At 39.1% G+C, this 14250-nt stretch overlaps 1 protein-coding gene across 12 annotated transcripts in view; it reads left to right on the forward strand.

Moving 5' to 3' along the window:
- The first annotated feature begins 2449 nt into the window (after positions 1-2449).
- The window catches only part of dysf (dysferlin, limb girdle muscular dystrophy 2B (autosomal recessive)), a 76390-nt gene continuing 64589 nt past the window's right edge, over positions 2450-14250 (forward strand). For 9 of the 12 annotated variants that reach the window (XM_079605183.1, XM_079605190.1, XM_079605187.1 and 6 more), the window contains exons 1-4: positions 4854-5239; positions 10687-10742; positions 10881-10972; positions 12470-12575. In XM_079605183.1, the coding sequence (XP_079461309.1) occupies positions 5146-5239; positions 10687-10742; positions 10881-10972; positions 12470-12575 (348 nt within the window). In that variant the 5' untranslated portion in view covers positions 4854-5145. Of the gene's footprint in view, positions 2799-4853; positions 5240-10686; positions 10743-10880; positions 10973-12469; positions 12576-14250 lie in introns of those variants that run through there. The other 3 variants (XM_079605188.1, XM_079605185.1, XM_079605186.1) reach the window with 1 other exon arrangement.

Consider the following 14250-nt stretch of genomic DNA (forward strand, 5'->3'; position numbering starts at 1 on the left):
TACACTATTGTGTCATTTACGAGAGTGACACCAGCAGTCTAAAACCAAATTAACTCACGAAACATTCTGATAGTTACAACCGCATTTTAAAAATGGTCACTTGGTAATTACGTATTTAAACATGCAGATATTGTTTGTCTTTTCTGTATGTGGTACGCTGCAATAAAAACACAGGGAAAGAGGGAAAGAGATCTTGCTAGACAAAACAGCGAACAAGCCCATAATAAATAGAAATAAATCCAAATGCTTTGTACTGAAAACAAGACTAAAATATCCCAACCCACACCTGCCCACTTTAACTCCATGAACTTGATCGTTTTATAAGCCAAAAACAAATGAGCCCAAAATGCTTAAAATAAGAGGATTTGGAAACACTTAAAAGTCACCATGAAATCAAAATTGACTTATTTTGAGTATTGGAGTATTTATTGTAAATGGTTTATCGATGCAAATCATTATTTTTTTAATTCATGTGTCCATGTAGTCTTTAATCAAAATCAGAATCCCTCTTCTCATCATCTCTTCTCTTCTGATGATGCGTTTACTGGTGTGAGGGCGGGACAACCTGTCACTCACATGACATCACAGCAATAGCAAACCATAACAAAATAACGATCCAATCAATTCCCAATGACCAAAATCAAGTTCTGCCCTACATTTTATCTTGTTCGAGAAGCCGTTTCACATGGATATACAGTACCTCACAATAGGGAAGAGGACACTATCACAACTTCAGTTTCATGCCGACTTTAAGAAAGCGCTCTAAGCAGCCTTCCAATACAAAACGCAATGCCTCTGTTGACGGTGGTTTAGTTAAGATTCACTGCAATATTTCTTGGGTCAAAAAGAGCGGATACCGAACACACAAGATGCCAGAACCTTGTATGGTTTACAAAAAAAGCAAAACAGAGTATTTATTCAGTAAAATCACACATATTCATTTTTCATTGAACAAAGACAAAAATTATCTGATAAAAAAATTAAGAGATTATCATAAGGCCTACTACTTCCTTTTATCATAGATGTACACTTTCCGGTTCATCTTCATCCACATTGGTCTTCCTCAACATTCCATAATATGTCCACCTGACATTAAATACATTTTATCTGATTCCCTAGACTCTCCCCAGGCCTACTGACCTTGACTGCAGAAAGAGCCATTATTCGCAAGTTGCTTCTCACAGCGTATATCAAACTTGTAACATCAGAGAGGGAGAGAAAGAGAAAAGAGATAAAAAGGACAATATCTTGAGTCTTCTACCAAGAGTGTGATGGAATTGAGGGGGCCTGTGCTCAATAGTTGAACTGAAGGTTTCAAGCAGATCACTGACCAACAGGGGTAATGGCATACTGTACATGTAAGGGGTACATTTGAACTGATAAGTATTTAAATGAAAGGCCTCAGATAACTTACAACATCTCCATACTTATCAGTCAAATCTAACCCTTACATGTATGCCATAAACTCGGTTGGGCAGCGACAATTAACCTTCAGTTCGTCCCCTTACTTTCTTAAACAGTTAACACTTTTTTTTGAAACCATTACTTTAGTCCTCCTTCCCTAATCCCTCTGTTAGAAGCATATCTTAATAAACTATAAAGGTAGAAAATCTATTTTCAATACATACAATAAAAATACTGTTTTACACACACATGTGTCAAAAACACATTATATCTGTTCATGATTTAATAGTTACGTAAGGAAACCTATCTAACTCGTGTAAGATTAAATTGATCATGTATAAGCAGTGGCATTGATCGAATACACATAAGAAAATATATTTCTCTTACAATGTACAGTACATAGCCATAACCCCAGGTATTCTATAGGACATTGACCAGCGCTATTTAATGCTTTTAAAATAATAAAAATGAATGCTAAATAACTTTAAGACTGAGTCGCTACACTAATGTAGCATTGTCTTAGAAATATTGTCTTAATGTTTCCCATGGCCCTACAGAGGACAAGCGGTTTGGAGAATGGATGGATGGCTTCGTGTTTGTAAGAAATGTTAATATACTCAAACTCAATCATTTAAATTGGAATCACACATTCTTAATAGTGTCAGGAAAATGGCAAACTTTTGGGTAGATGTTTTTTGGCCATTGGCACTGTCAAACCATTTTTGCTTGCATGACTTACATTTTAAGTATACAACCTCATCAATATTTTGTATAGTGAACAATAAAGTAATGGCCTAATGGCATTGGTATTAATGTTAAAATCTATTTATAATGAGATCTCCGTTGTTTTCTAAAGGAGAGGTTTACTTGAGACATAGACAGCAGGGGAAGTGAACTTCCCAAAACTTTTGAGTCACAGTTGCTTTAACAGGTGCTGACCAAAAGCATCCTGTGCCTTTAAGAGGAGCTGCAGTCTGTGATTGAAAGGACAGAGTGTGTATGAGTCAGACTCGGGGGCATTAAAGCCAGTGTGTGTGAGTGTGTGCAAGCTGCCAGGAAGAGGGGCAGCAACTACACCAGCCACAGTCCCATCAGACTGCTGTCCTCTGCACAGTTTGTAGCAGAGCTTTTCTTTCTTTCTCTCTCTACTCTCTTCATCTATTTTCATTTTCTAGTCTTGGAGTGAAATTGATTCTTTGGGGACTTATTTAGGATCCTGACACACCCCCAGTGGTCCATCTCTGTGCGGGACCACAGTGCGCTGTACTGTAACTCACAAGTGTTACTAGTAGCGGATCCTGCTGTAATGCTGCGTGTGTTTATCCTGTGCGCAGAGAATGTGCTGACGCATGATGAGGACATTAGCGATGCCTACTGCACCGTCACTTATGAAGGTAGGAGCCAGACCAGGGTAAATGAGGATGGGTTTTACATCAAATATGTTGTAGGGAGTTTGCTTAGACTGGCACTTTCTTTTCTGCACAATCACAATCATTCTCTTTCACTGCCTTGTTGTCAGTCTTCCTACTTTCGACATTCCATCAAGCGGGCTATTATTGGAAAAGCAGTTGCAGTCTCTCTCTCTCTCTCTCTCTCTCTCGTGTATGTTTATGGGTGTCCTGTTGCACTTGGAATATGTGTGCCTGAATGAGTGCTGCAGAGCTGCTCTGTGTTTCTAAGAGATGCTATGTCATCACAGTTTGGTTCAATGTGGGGCTCCTGTTTGCTTTACGTTAAAAGCTTTTAGGGCCCATAATTCATGAAATGGGCCAGAGAGGCTCCTTTTGTGTCAGCCAGGTGTTCTGGACGTTGGTTTCTGTGATTTTTTTCTATTTTTTTGTAAATATATTGAGATGATACCATTTAATATTAAGACAAAAACTTTTTTTTTTAGCAAGCATGCATTAAATTGATCAAAAGTGACAGTAAAGACGATAATGAAAAACTGCAATATGGTTTCCTCAAAAATATTTGGCAGCACAGCTGTTTTCAACATTGATAAATAATTATAAGAATGTTTCTTGAGCACCAAATGTTGTTTATCTCCCCCCTCACAGACACGAGTAGGAGTTCATTCCTCCTAAGGGGTTATACCCTCTGTGTTTCTTGGAGAATGCAGCTTGTTTGCTCAATAGAAGGCTTGTCGTTGTTGTAGTCATGAGGCAATCATATACCAGCGGGCACAATCAGAGATGGCTAGGTTAAAGTGCTACTGTAAACCACCATATTAGATTTCCATTTCATCCATTCAGTGGTGTGTTTTAGAATAACTTAAACTATAATGAGAGTGTGTTCGTTTGACTGATTTTATCCATGCTGTTTTGTTACTGCGTCTTTTATTGCTGAGGTTTTGGAAGATATATCAATTCAAATACAGAAATCTAGATACTAATGGCCCATGTTTTGATTAAATCTCCTGTAATTCATTCATATGTATATACACAGCCAAGTTAAGGCTGGTCTATGCCTGCTCAAAATTCAGTGTAAAGTTGCAATGTCAGACTAAATTATGCTTTCTCTGACCCATCTCAATGTCTATTATGAAAGTAAACTGTTTTTGCTGTGTAAATGCATTAATTCCACCTCTGAGCAGCATTACAAAGTCTGTGGAAAGATGTAAATGCCACTTCAGAAGTGCCACCTTTGTGTAACTTTAGCATAACATCTCAATCCATTTTTTGTTGGATGGTTTATCTAAGCTAAATGTTAAAGTGTAGGCTAGCATAACCAAAATGTTTTGCAAAAATAAAACTTCACTTTCGTGAACATTCCCTCCATCTGCGATTGGTCGGTCAAATGGACAGTCACTCCCCAGACTCAAGCAATTGGCTGAGCCACTTTTGCTGTGTCAGGCTGGTTAAGAGGCTCTATATTTAGGGCCAAAGTGTTCTGCTTTTTCAGCTAATCAACTTCTAGTTGTCTCTATATATTAAGGATAGTTGAAAGTATTTTAACATAACAACAAAACGAGCTTTAGGATTCAGGGAGATGAGGATTCAGGCTTCAGTAACTGAGTCATGGCAGTAGGTGGTGCTCCTCGACTGGAAATGTCAGATAACCAGTATCAAGCCTACAACGAGACCATAGAAACTCTTGAAGTATAACAGACTGACATAATAACTCTCTATGCTAAACTGATGTGCGCAAGTGCCTAAATGAGTGGGTTTTAGTATATCGATGTAGGCTCTACAGGTTACATTAAATCCCAAAATACCTCTGCTTACACTAATTGTTACAAAATGTTGTTCACTGCATTTTATAAAGATTTTATATTCTTTAAGGTTTCTATATACGAGTAAAAGTAATATAGTAAGAGAGAAAATGTAGATAAGGAGAGAGAAGAACAAGCAGCAGGAAATGTTTAAATTTCCTCTTGAGTTATGGGCAGGGTCACTGGAGAGGAAAGTGTGGTCCAGAGTACGCTAAGTTCCTACATGACAGTGTCTGTGTACACACGTAAGAAGTGCTTGGAAGGGAAGATTGTGAAACTCATTTATCAATTCAGACGCGTTATCAAAGACGCAGGCAGAAATAGATTTTCTCAGGATAGTGGTGGGCTTTTCACAACCTCTGATACATTCCATTCTGGACATCACGCTCATCTTCAGCTTTGGACCTAAAGATCACAGGACGCGTTTATCTTCAGAGAAACCTTTGCGGGGGTCCTGCCGGGATCTGTCCCTCTTGGTCGGATGCTAGTTTGGCCTGTTTCTTATTGGAGAGTTTGGGCATCAAGGCATCATGTTGAGGTGTTTGCTACAGAGGGCGACCAACCTGAGAAATATAGAAAAGGGGGAGAGGCATAGCGACCCACTTGCTAGCATCACATTCAGAGGTAAGAATTGACACCAAAAATATGACAGACAGGCTTTTTGAGTGGATGAAAAAGTAAGATCTTCAGATTTCGGTCTTTGAGACTTTTGGGTTGATGGATGCTAATTGTGGATGCTCATGGAAAATTATCAGGAATTGTAATTTCAAACTGGAAAAGAAACAGGAGAGCAGAACAGAAAGTGTTCCCCTTTACTAAAAATATGACTATTTTACACAATGAATGATTCAATAATTGCATGTTAGAGTTAGAAGGACCTTTTTGACAGGTCATTCTGACATTTGTTGAGAGGTAGAGATATCAGATCTCTGACAAATATTTGACAAATGTTTTGATAACTTTACTCTAGATAGATCAATAGATTGTTACAGTCAATAGCAGAGTGACGCTATTACTGTATATCACTGGAGAATGCTAGATATTCTTAAAGATTTCTGGATAGATCTGAGCTCTGTTAATCATTGGATAAGTTCTTGTTTTGAATGAATGAATGAATGTGACGGCAACTGGTTTTAGACTACCTCGCAAACTGAGTGGCAGTTCCTCTCATTGTTCCATGCTTCCTGTTCCAGCACAGGGATGTACAGGAACATGCGTTTGTGAGTGTGTGGGATTGATGAGCTTGAAGTGTTTTTTGTATTCCGAGTTGCCATAGCAACAAAATCCTTTCTTCACTTTCTTTCTTATATCGTGATCCCATTTGATTCTCAATTATTCCAAAACAACAAAATCATACGAGTATAATTAAGTTAATAAATATAAAGTTGAGGTTTTGTTTTGAGTATGACTTCATTCTATTATTTTCTGATATGCTTTTGCAGGATGCTCAGAGAAACAATGCAGTTCCTGCCTGTGTTATTTAGCAGATCATTGGTGATTATTATCTTCGGAAACAGTTTTCGGCAATATCAAGGAAAACTGAGAGCTTTCTGTTCCTCCATTGACAGCCTATGCAACTACACGTGTCGTGGTGCTCTCGTGAACACGTTGCAGATAAATATTTAGTAAATAAGTAGTAAACTGTTGTTATTTGTTGCGCAAACAAAGCATTCACGTTGCTTGATAACTGAGGTTAAACTACTGCAGTCATATCGATTTCTTCAATGATGATCATGTCTTTACTACCTTTCTGGGGCTTGAAAGTGGTAGTTGCTGTCAACTGAGGGACAGAAAACTCAGATTTCATTAAAAATATCTTCATTTGTGTTCGGAAGATAAACAAATGTCTTATGGATTTGGAATGACATTAGGGTGAGCAATTAATGGGAGAATTACATTTTTTTTGTGAACTAACTCTTTAACTCTGATTTGTTAATTTGTTTGTTTGTTTGTTCATTCCATTCTCTTGTTACTTTATTAATTTTTTGTTCATTTTATTTATAAAAATTTTGTTAAACCCCCTTTTCCGTGCACTTTATGCCATAGCTTGAGAACTTCCTCTCTGTATCATTAGTGAGGGTCATCTCTTTTTCCACCTCTTTGTCATGTGATGTAATGGCTTCCCCCTCATTCTGTCAGAAACAGATACTGAGTCACGTTATCCACTCTATAAACAATGACACCAAACAATTGAAGGAAAATAAGGTGTTCTGGCTTTATTCTGAGTTGAACAATTAGTACTTTAGGGCTTGTGGTTGTAACACATTCGCGGTCACACAACCTTTTTTATTATTTGTTTTTCCATTCACGTTGTTCTAATAATTCTATAGATATGCATCTTTAGGTTTGAGTTTCAGACTGCTGCCAATTTACTAACTGGTCTGATTGCATTGTAATCAGAACAATCTTGTCTTTTCTTAATTATTTGTTTGTGTATACAGTGTGTCTTCCGGTCTATGTGAATGTTAGGGTGAGGGGGATGGAAGACATAAAAGTAGCTGCAGTAAGTGTTTTTATCCTCAGGCACGGTATCAAATACCATCATCCATTTATAGACATCACAGAAGCAAATCATCCTCCCGGTCCAACTGCCCAGCGTCCTTAGTTTGAGCTCTGAGTAAGCAACAATGACTGCACAAGAGAGAGAGAGAGAGAGAGAGAGAGAGAGAGAGAGAGAGAGAGAGAGAGAGAGAGAGAGAGAGAGAGAGAGATACAGAATAAGACTTTGTACAGAGAAATGTAGACTATTGGCAGTGCTGAAATGGTATCAGAATCTTCTGCATCTAGAGATGATATCTATATTGTGTTTAATACAAACTAGTGTTGTCACAATACCAACAATACCACTTGTTGCCACAATACCACAGTACCAATACCACTAAAATGGTACAGTTCTCTGTACCAATTTGGGTACCTTAACTCTATTGTAACTATTCTTTTAATTGTTTGAAAATTAAAAATATGAATTAAATGAAAATGTTTGATTTATAAATGCCATTCAAAAGTAAATTATACATTAAAACATTAGCATGTAGCCTTTAAATATCATTTAAATCATTAAAAATGGCTTTAAAAATATATATATAAAAAAAGAAGTAATAAAAAGAAAAACAAATTCCAGGTAAAGAGCAAGTGGCAGGTCTTGCTCAATACACTCCAAGACACAATGCACGGATCTATTCAGACTTTAAAAAAACAAACAGATTATGACTAACTTAAAGGTACACTATGTAACTTTTTTGTTCAAAATTAACCAAATTTAAATGTGAATACATCATCAATCCTTCTTCCAAAACGTGTTTTTGTCTCAACCCGATTTACGATGATAAGCCCAATATAAGTGTGTGGCGAGCACGACGAGGTCGAGGGCCGTGGGAGGACGGCGCGAGGCCGGTGGCGTGATTGATAATGAGCGACCCGTGCGCAACGCACCGGTCTCGTATCTCTCACGGAGGAGCGGAAGCATAAAAGGAGGAGCGACGACCCTGGGGATCGAGAGAGGAACAGACTTGGACTTATGATATGTTTTGTTTCTGTTTTGTGTGGCCAGCAGTCGTCCGCGAGGGTCTGTGAATGTTTGCTGATTCCCGCCTCCTTCTTCCCATAACAACATACCTCGTTACAAAGTGTTTATATTTTAGACCTAACGGGATGGTTTCTCATATCCGTAAATAGAGAAAAGTTGCTCTGGCTACTTCGACACCTTGGTGTAGGAGTGGCATTGGTTAGCAGACTAAATGTGACCCTGGACTACAAAACCAGTCGATTGGCCATTGCGTTCATACTAGGGCTGTCAAACGATTAAAATATTTAATCGCGATTAATCACATGAATGTCGTAGTTAACTCGCGATTAATCGCATATTTTTATCTATTCTAAATGTCTCTTGATTTCTTTTTGTCCCATTATATTTTCTCATTTTAATGCTCCTCAACATGGAAAAGTGGATCGGCTTGCTTTGTGCAAATGTTTTTTATTGAAAACAACATTGGGATACTGTGTTCAATTTCACACTAACATTCTCACTTGGAGCAAATAATCTCTCACACAATGTAACACTGTCCATCAATAAAAGGGTGAAAGAAATACTGACGAGGTAACGTTACTGATATTGACGAGTGGGCGTAGAAACGCATCAGCTGTGTGTGTGCTTGACCATCAAGTGATTTTTCAGACTGGACGTGCTGCGATGATAGCTCAGTTCACAATGACAAAACACACAGATCACGTTGGTCTTGTCAATTGAACCATTTCGCAACTTTTTAAAAGTAAACTTTCCATTCAGAATCTTATTGGCATCCATTTCGGCGTCTCGCGCTCATCATTCATCCACTCAAAACGTAACGTTAAAGAGGGTCGCACACCGGACGAGAAGCGCAGCGCCTCGTATTTAAAATTCGAACACATTATTCTCTATGAGTGTACACACACCGGCGGCGCCATTCGGCGTTTTTATTGCTGGCCATAAACTGAGAAAGTGCGCGTCCGATGTGCGATACGAGTTGTCCTAGACGCGGCTCGGCGCTGCGCTTCTCGTCCACTCTTTGGCCGGTTCGCATCGCAAGCCCAAACAAATGTGTGGGGCGTGCCTGTTGTTTTGTTTCTGGTCTAGCTAGATCCGGTGTGGTGTTGTAGTTTTAATAACGTTACTAGTTGTTGCAAAAGCATGTGAAAAAAAATACAAAGTTTGCTAGGCGTTAATCTCGCGATACAAAAATTGACGCCGTTAAAATGGGTTTGCGTTAACGCCGTTAATAACGCGTTTAACGGATAGCCCTAGTTCATACGCTCAACAAACAAGAAATAAAATTTGAGAAATCTCTAAATATGTTTTGACTAGTCTTAATACTGTTTAAGATATCTGTAATTACTTAATAGGTATTTTAAATTGACGCATCACACATACATTTTGAAAAGAGAAGAGAAAAGAGCAATGGAATTATACACCAAAACTTGAAATATAGTACAAATAAACGCGTGACTGACAAATATGCATCATAATCAAGGCTGACCCAGTCAAAAAAGTGACGGCTTTGAACAAGTTAGTAAAAGTTTAACTGGTATTAACACTGATGACATTGACAACAGTTTTTCAAATTTAAGTATTGACTTGGTACCGAAGAACTGGTTCTTTTGACAATATTAACACTAACTGAATAAATGTATTTAGACTGGGCCTGAAACTCCAGCATCTCAGTCTTGTTATTTTTAACTCGTACTTCTCAAAGGTATGGTTTCCTGTCTATTTCTCAGATTGTATCCACCCATTGACTAGTATCGGATATGTTTTTGAAATACACATCAAATAAAGCCCAAGACTTTGAGGGTCAGATGGTTAAGAACATTCCAACCAGTTTCCATCACATTCTGGTCGAGGATGTCATAGCATGCCAGTGTTTGCTTTTTTCCCTCAATCTTTTGTTGTCCTCTTCTGGCTCTAGGTCTATTTCAGGAAGGCAAAGAGGGTTTTCCTACAATGAATGCAACTGAGTTCATATCTTCCAAAGGACCTTGTTTTTGCTTTATTCACACCTCTTGGCATCTACGATCAAAACAGGAAGATAAACAGAGCTCTTTCCTAAAACACTTTATAGCGTGACTGACCAGTGGTGATTTGTATGGATACAATGGATATGCCATATTATTGGTAGCCTACTTGTTTGTGCATGTGACTACTGTAGCTCTAATGTAGCAAGAGGTCTTAAAACACACTGACAATGTGTGTCTGCTCATTAGATCAACTATTAGATGTCCTACACCAATTCAGGCTCAATGTCAAGCCTAATCTGTGTTCCTGTGGAAATCTTTCATCTGTATTTGTCAGGTGGAAGTTAGTACCCATTGTCCATCTTCCTCTCACTGAAACGGTTTCATCACGGATTTATTGGAGGCCAGCCACTGCAAAAAATTACGTCAGATAGACTGTCCTCATATGCCCTATCTGAAAAGATGTTTTCCTGATCAAATAGTTGTTTAAATCTTTATTTTGAAACTTTTAAACGGTAGTGTATATCTCATGAAAAACTCACAAACACAACAACTGTACGTTTCCTTTTTTCATGTTTTTGTAGGAACAAAAAAGAAGACCAAAATCATCAAAAATAATGTCAGTCCTGTCTGGAACGAGGTTGGTTAATTGATTCTTATATCTAATTGACTAATATCAATGAACCACTAATATTTGTTGTTACCGTAATGAGCTTTATAAATGCTTTCCAGGTCGTCATTCTGTTCCTTTTTCATCATTCCCTTTTCTTTCTTCCAGGGCTTTGAGTGGGACTTGAAGGGAGTTCCTTTAGATTCTGCAGCAGAGCTTCATGTTGTTGTCAAGGACCATGAGAAAATGGGCAGGAATAGGTAAGGTCTTTCTCTCTCTCTCTCATTTTCTATCTTTTTACTTTGTGTTCGTGAGAATCTAAGAGTGTACTAATATGCAAAAGCCACTTCTCTGCCGACATAAAACAATTGCTTAACAATTCAGTTGGGAGAGCTGTAGAATTTATGGAATGTGCCATTGTTTAAATGACTAGTGGTATAAGTGTGGAATGTGGTAAACAGCCACGCAATATGTTGTGCGTTCCCATATCCTTTTTCTGTATCTAATACCATGACATTAGGCTGATATAGAACTTACTAAATCTGATTTTAGACCACTTTGTACATCTGTAAAGGTATTGAATGCCACCCTAATGAGTGGCTAAGGTTTTTAAAATCATAGGCATTATCTACAGTATATTATCCTGTTAGTATCTATATTACATTACACAGTCTTTGATCTATTACAGAATCCCACTCTGACACTTAAATTAAGTTTCTAAGCAATATAACTTATTCTCACCAAGGCAATAACCAGTCATTTTGTGAAATATTATTTTCTATTTTACTTTATTTTATTTCATATGCCTGATGAAGGTCATGGAACCGAAATGTTGTTAATAAAGCTATTTTGATACGTGTGCAAGTACTGATAATGTGCAGGACCTTTTCATTTTTTATTTATTTAAAAATGTAGTTTCACCCTGTGAATGCTACGCAAAATTGGTTACACATTTCAGAAATCTTTTTACTGTTCTGATTGTGTGCTCAAGAAACATTTTCATTGTTGAAAACAGTTGTGCTGCTTAATTTTTTTTGTGGAAACCGTGCAACATTTTCCTTTAGCATCCTTGGATGAATAGAAAATTAAAAAGAACTACATTCATTTGAAATGGATTTTTTTTATAACATAACTGTCACTTTTGATTCATTTAAAGCATCTTTTTACATAATTAGACCTGATATTCAGTTTTGTCTTTTAACTCTCAATGTTTACAAATGTTAGACCTAGGAAAATGTATTAACTGTTCATAGACTTTGTCTCAAAATGTCATGTGAATATGATATACTGCACACTCAGTAAATACTTACTCACAAATACATAATAGAGATGGAAATAGGGTCAGTGAATACTATATCAGCATAACCGAATTTTGGGTGAAATATTGTCACTTTAATGATGGAATAAAGTAATAGGAGAGGAGGAAAAGAAAAGGAAGGAAAAGCCAATTGGATTGAAGGGAATGCCCACAGGAAGTGAGTCAGGGCGGTTTGTCATGTCTTCTCTTTCCTTTTAAAGCTTATCTGAGCCTCAGAAAGCAACAGAAGAACAGCAATTTTTAGAAAAGCTGTCCAGACAATGAAAAATCTGTCATTCAGGGTCAGATGATTTGTCATGTCACAATTGTTTTAGCTCTAGTAATGTGTGTGTGTGTGTGTGTGTGTGTGTGTGTGTGTTTATTTCTTGGCATCAGATTGTTAATCCTCATCTTTAATAGCATGCCAGTTTTTAAAATGACCTTTTGTGTATCTTCACAGGTTTCTGGGGGAGTGTCGAGTAGCTCTTCGAGATGTGCTCAACTCTCCAAACCTGGCTGCTACTTTCACTGTGTCCCTAGTAGACACCAAAAGGAACAGCACTGGGGTGTGTTTCTCTGTTTGTCTTCACATTTCATTTTACATTGTCTAACATGTTTACATTTACATTGAATGATGGAACTACATGAAGCCTGGACCTTCATTGTTGGTAGCAGTATCCCACCTTCATGTCTACCACAGTCTGTACCTCACTTGAATCTCAAATTCATGCCAACCCTGTCCCACATATCATTTAAGAAAGACATTTTGAAGGCTATTTCTTACACAACAGAGTGCCACTTCCTGGAATTGTGTGGTTATTTATGCGTGTAGTTTGACGTTGGGTGATAGAGAACGAAGGAGAGGGAAAGGTGGAGTTGGTTTTCTTAGCTCCTTTGCATCCGTGTGCTCTTTAAATAGCTGAAACCGGAAATAATCACAGGAAAGTACATTATAAGGTATCACCCTGACGCCGGCCTTATCTCAAAAACAACTCCATCATGTAGCTTTTCTTTCCCACCCCTCCCAAAACAGATCCAAAATGCTACAAAATAATGAACAATGCCCATGCCCATCTCGGTACTCAGCCGAGCTGAAGCGATCTCAACAATCCGAGTGGCATTACAGTGGCTGCGGATGCCATATGCCCCAGGAGTCTTTGAAACTGTTTCAGTGGAAAAGCTGTTCTGCCCCTGAATGAGTTCAGGCAGCTCAGCACCGACTGAGTGAGATGGCTGTCATGTTAACCAAATCCAACTCCATGCCGAGAAAAGAGATATTCTGCATAGGGGAGAGCTTGCTCTTTTCCCAGTTGACCCGAAGCTCCAAACTGCTGAGGTGCTTGAGCACCAGATTCCTGTTCTCGCACAACAGATCTTGAGAGTGTGCTAGAATGAGCCAGTTGTCGAGATAGTTCTGAATACGGATGCCCACTTCCCTAAACAGGGCAAGGGCACCCTCCACCAAAAGGGAGGACCTTGTACTGGTATGCCAGACCCTCGGAAGCAAACCGTAGGAACGGTCTGTGTCAAGGCAAAATCAAAGCATTGAAGTACGCGTCCTTTAGGTCAGTCGCTGCAAACCAATCTTGGGGGTGAACGGGATCTTATGAAAGGCCCGGTTCAAGACTCGCAGATCCAAGATCGGCCGTAACCCACAACTTTCTTGGGTACGATGAAGTACGGGCTGTAAAAACCCAGACTCTATCTCGGCTGGAGGCACCTGCTCTATTGCATACGCAATCTCCGCACGCGGTACAGGGGGGTCTTTGTTTGCCAATGAGGTAAACAGGATGCCGCTGAACCTGGGGGTCGCCAGGCGAACTGAATTGCATAGCCAAGTCTCATCTTCCGAATGTGCAAATGAGATGGGCTGGGCTGGGCAGCACTAGCCAGGCCCCCAAACTCAGTGCCAGTGGCATCAGTGGAACTACAGACGCACATACGGCGGGCAGCGAGGTTGAGCGTTGAGGGCCAAAACAATCATCCAACCGCAACATTCAGGGCAGGGTGGAGGGTTCCACTCAAGCCTGAAGCTCGCAGCGGCATGGCAATTCTGGGTCCGCATGGCAACTCTGGGTCCGCATGGCAACTCTGGGTCCGCATGGCAACTCTGGGTCCGCATGGCAACTCTGGGTCTGACTCAACCTGCACCATTCTCCCAGAAGGGGGCAGCACTGCTGACTCTTCATCCCAAGAGGACTTAAGTTCGCCCTCTGATGCAGCGATTGACATATCATCCTT

This window comes from Phoxinus phoxinus (genome assembly GCF_949152265.1).
Source record: "Phoxinus phoxinus genome assembly, chromosome: 2".
Taxonomy (NCBI): domain Eukaryota; kingdom Metazoa; phylum Chordata; class Actinopteri; order Cypriniformes; family Leuciscidae; genus Phoxinus; species Phoxinus phoxinus.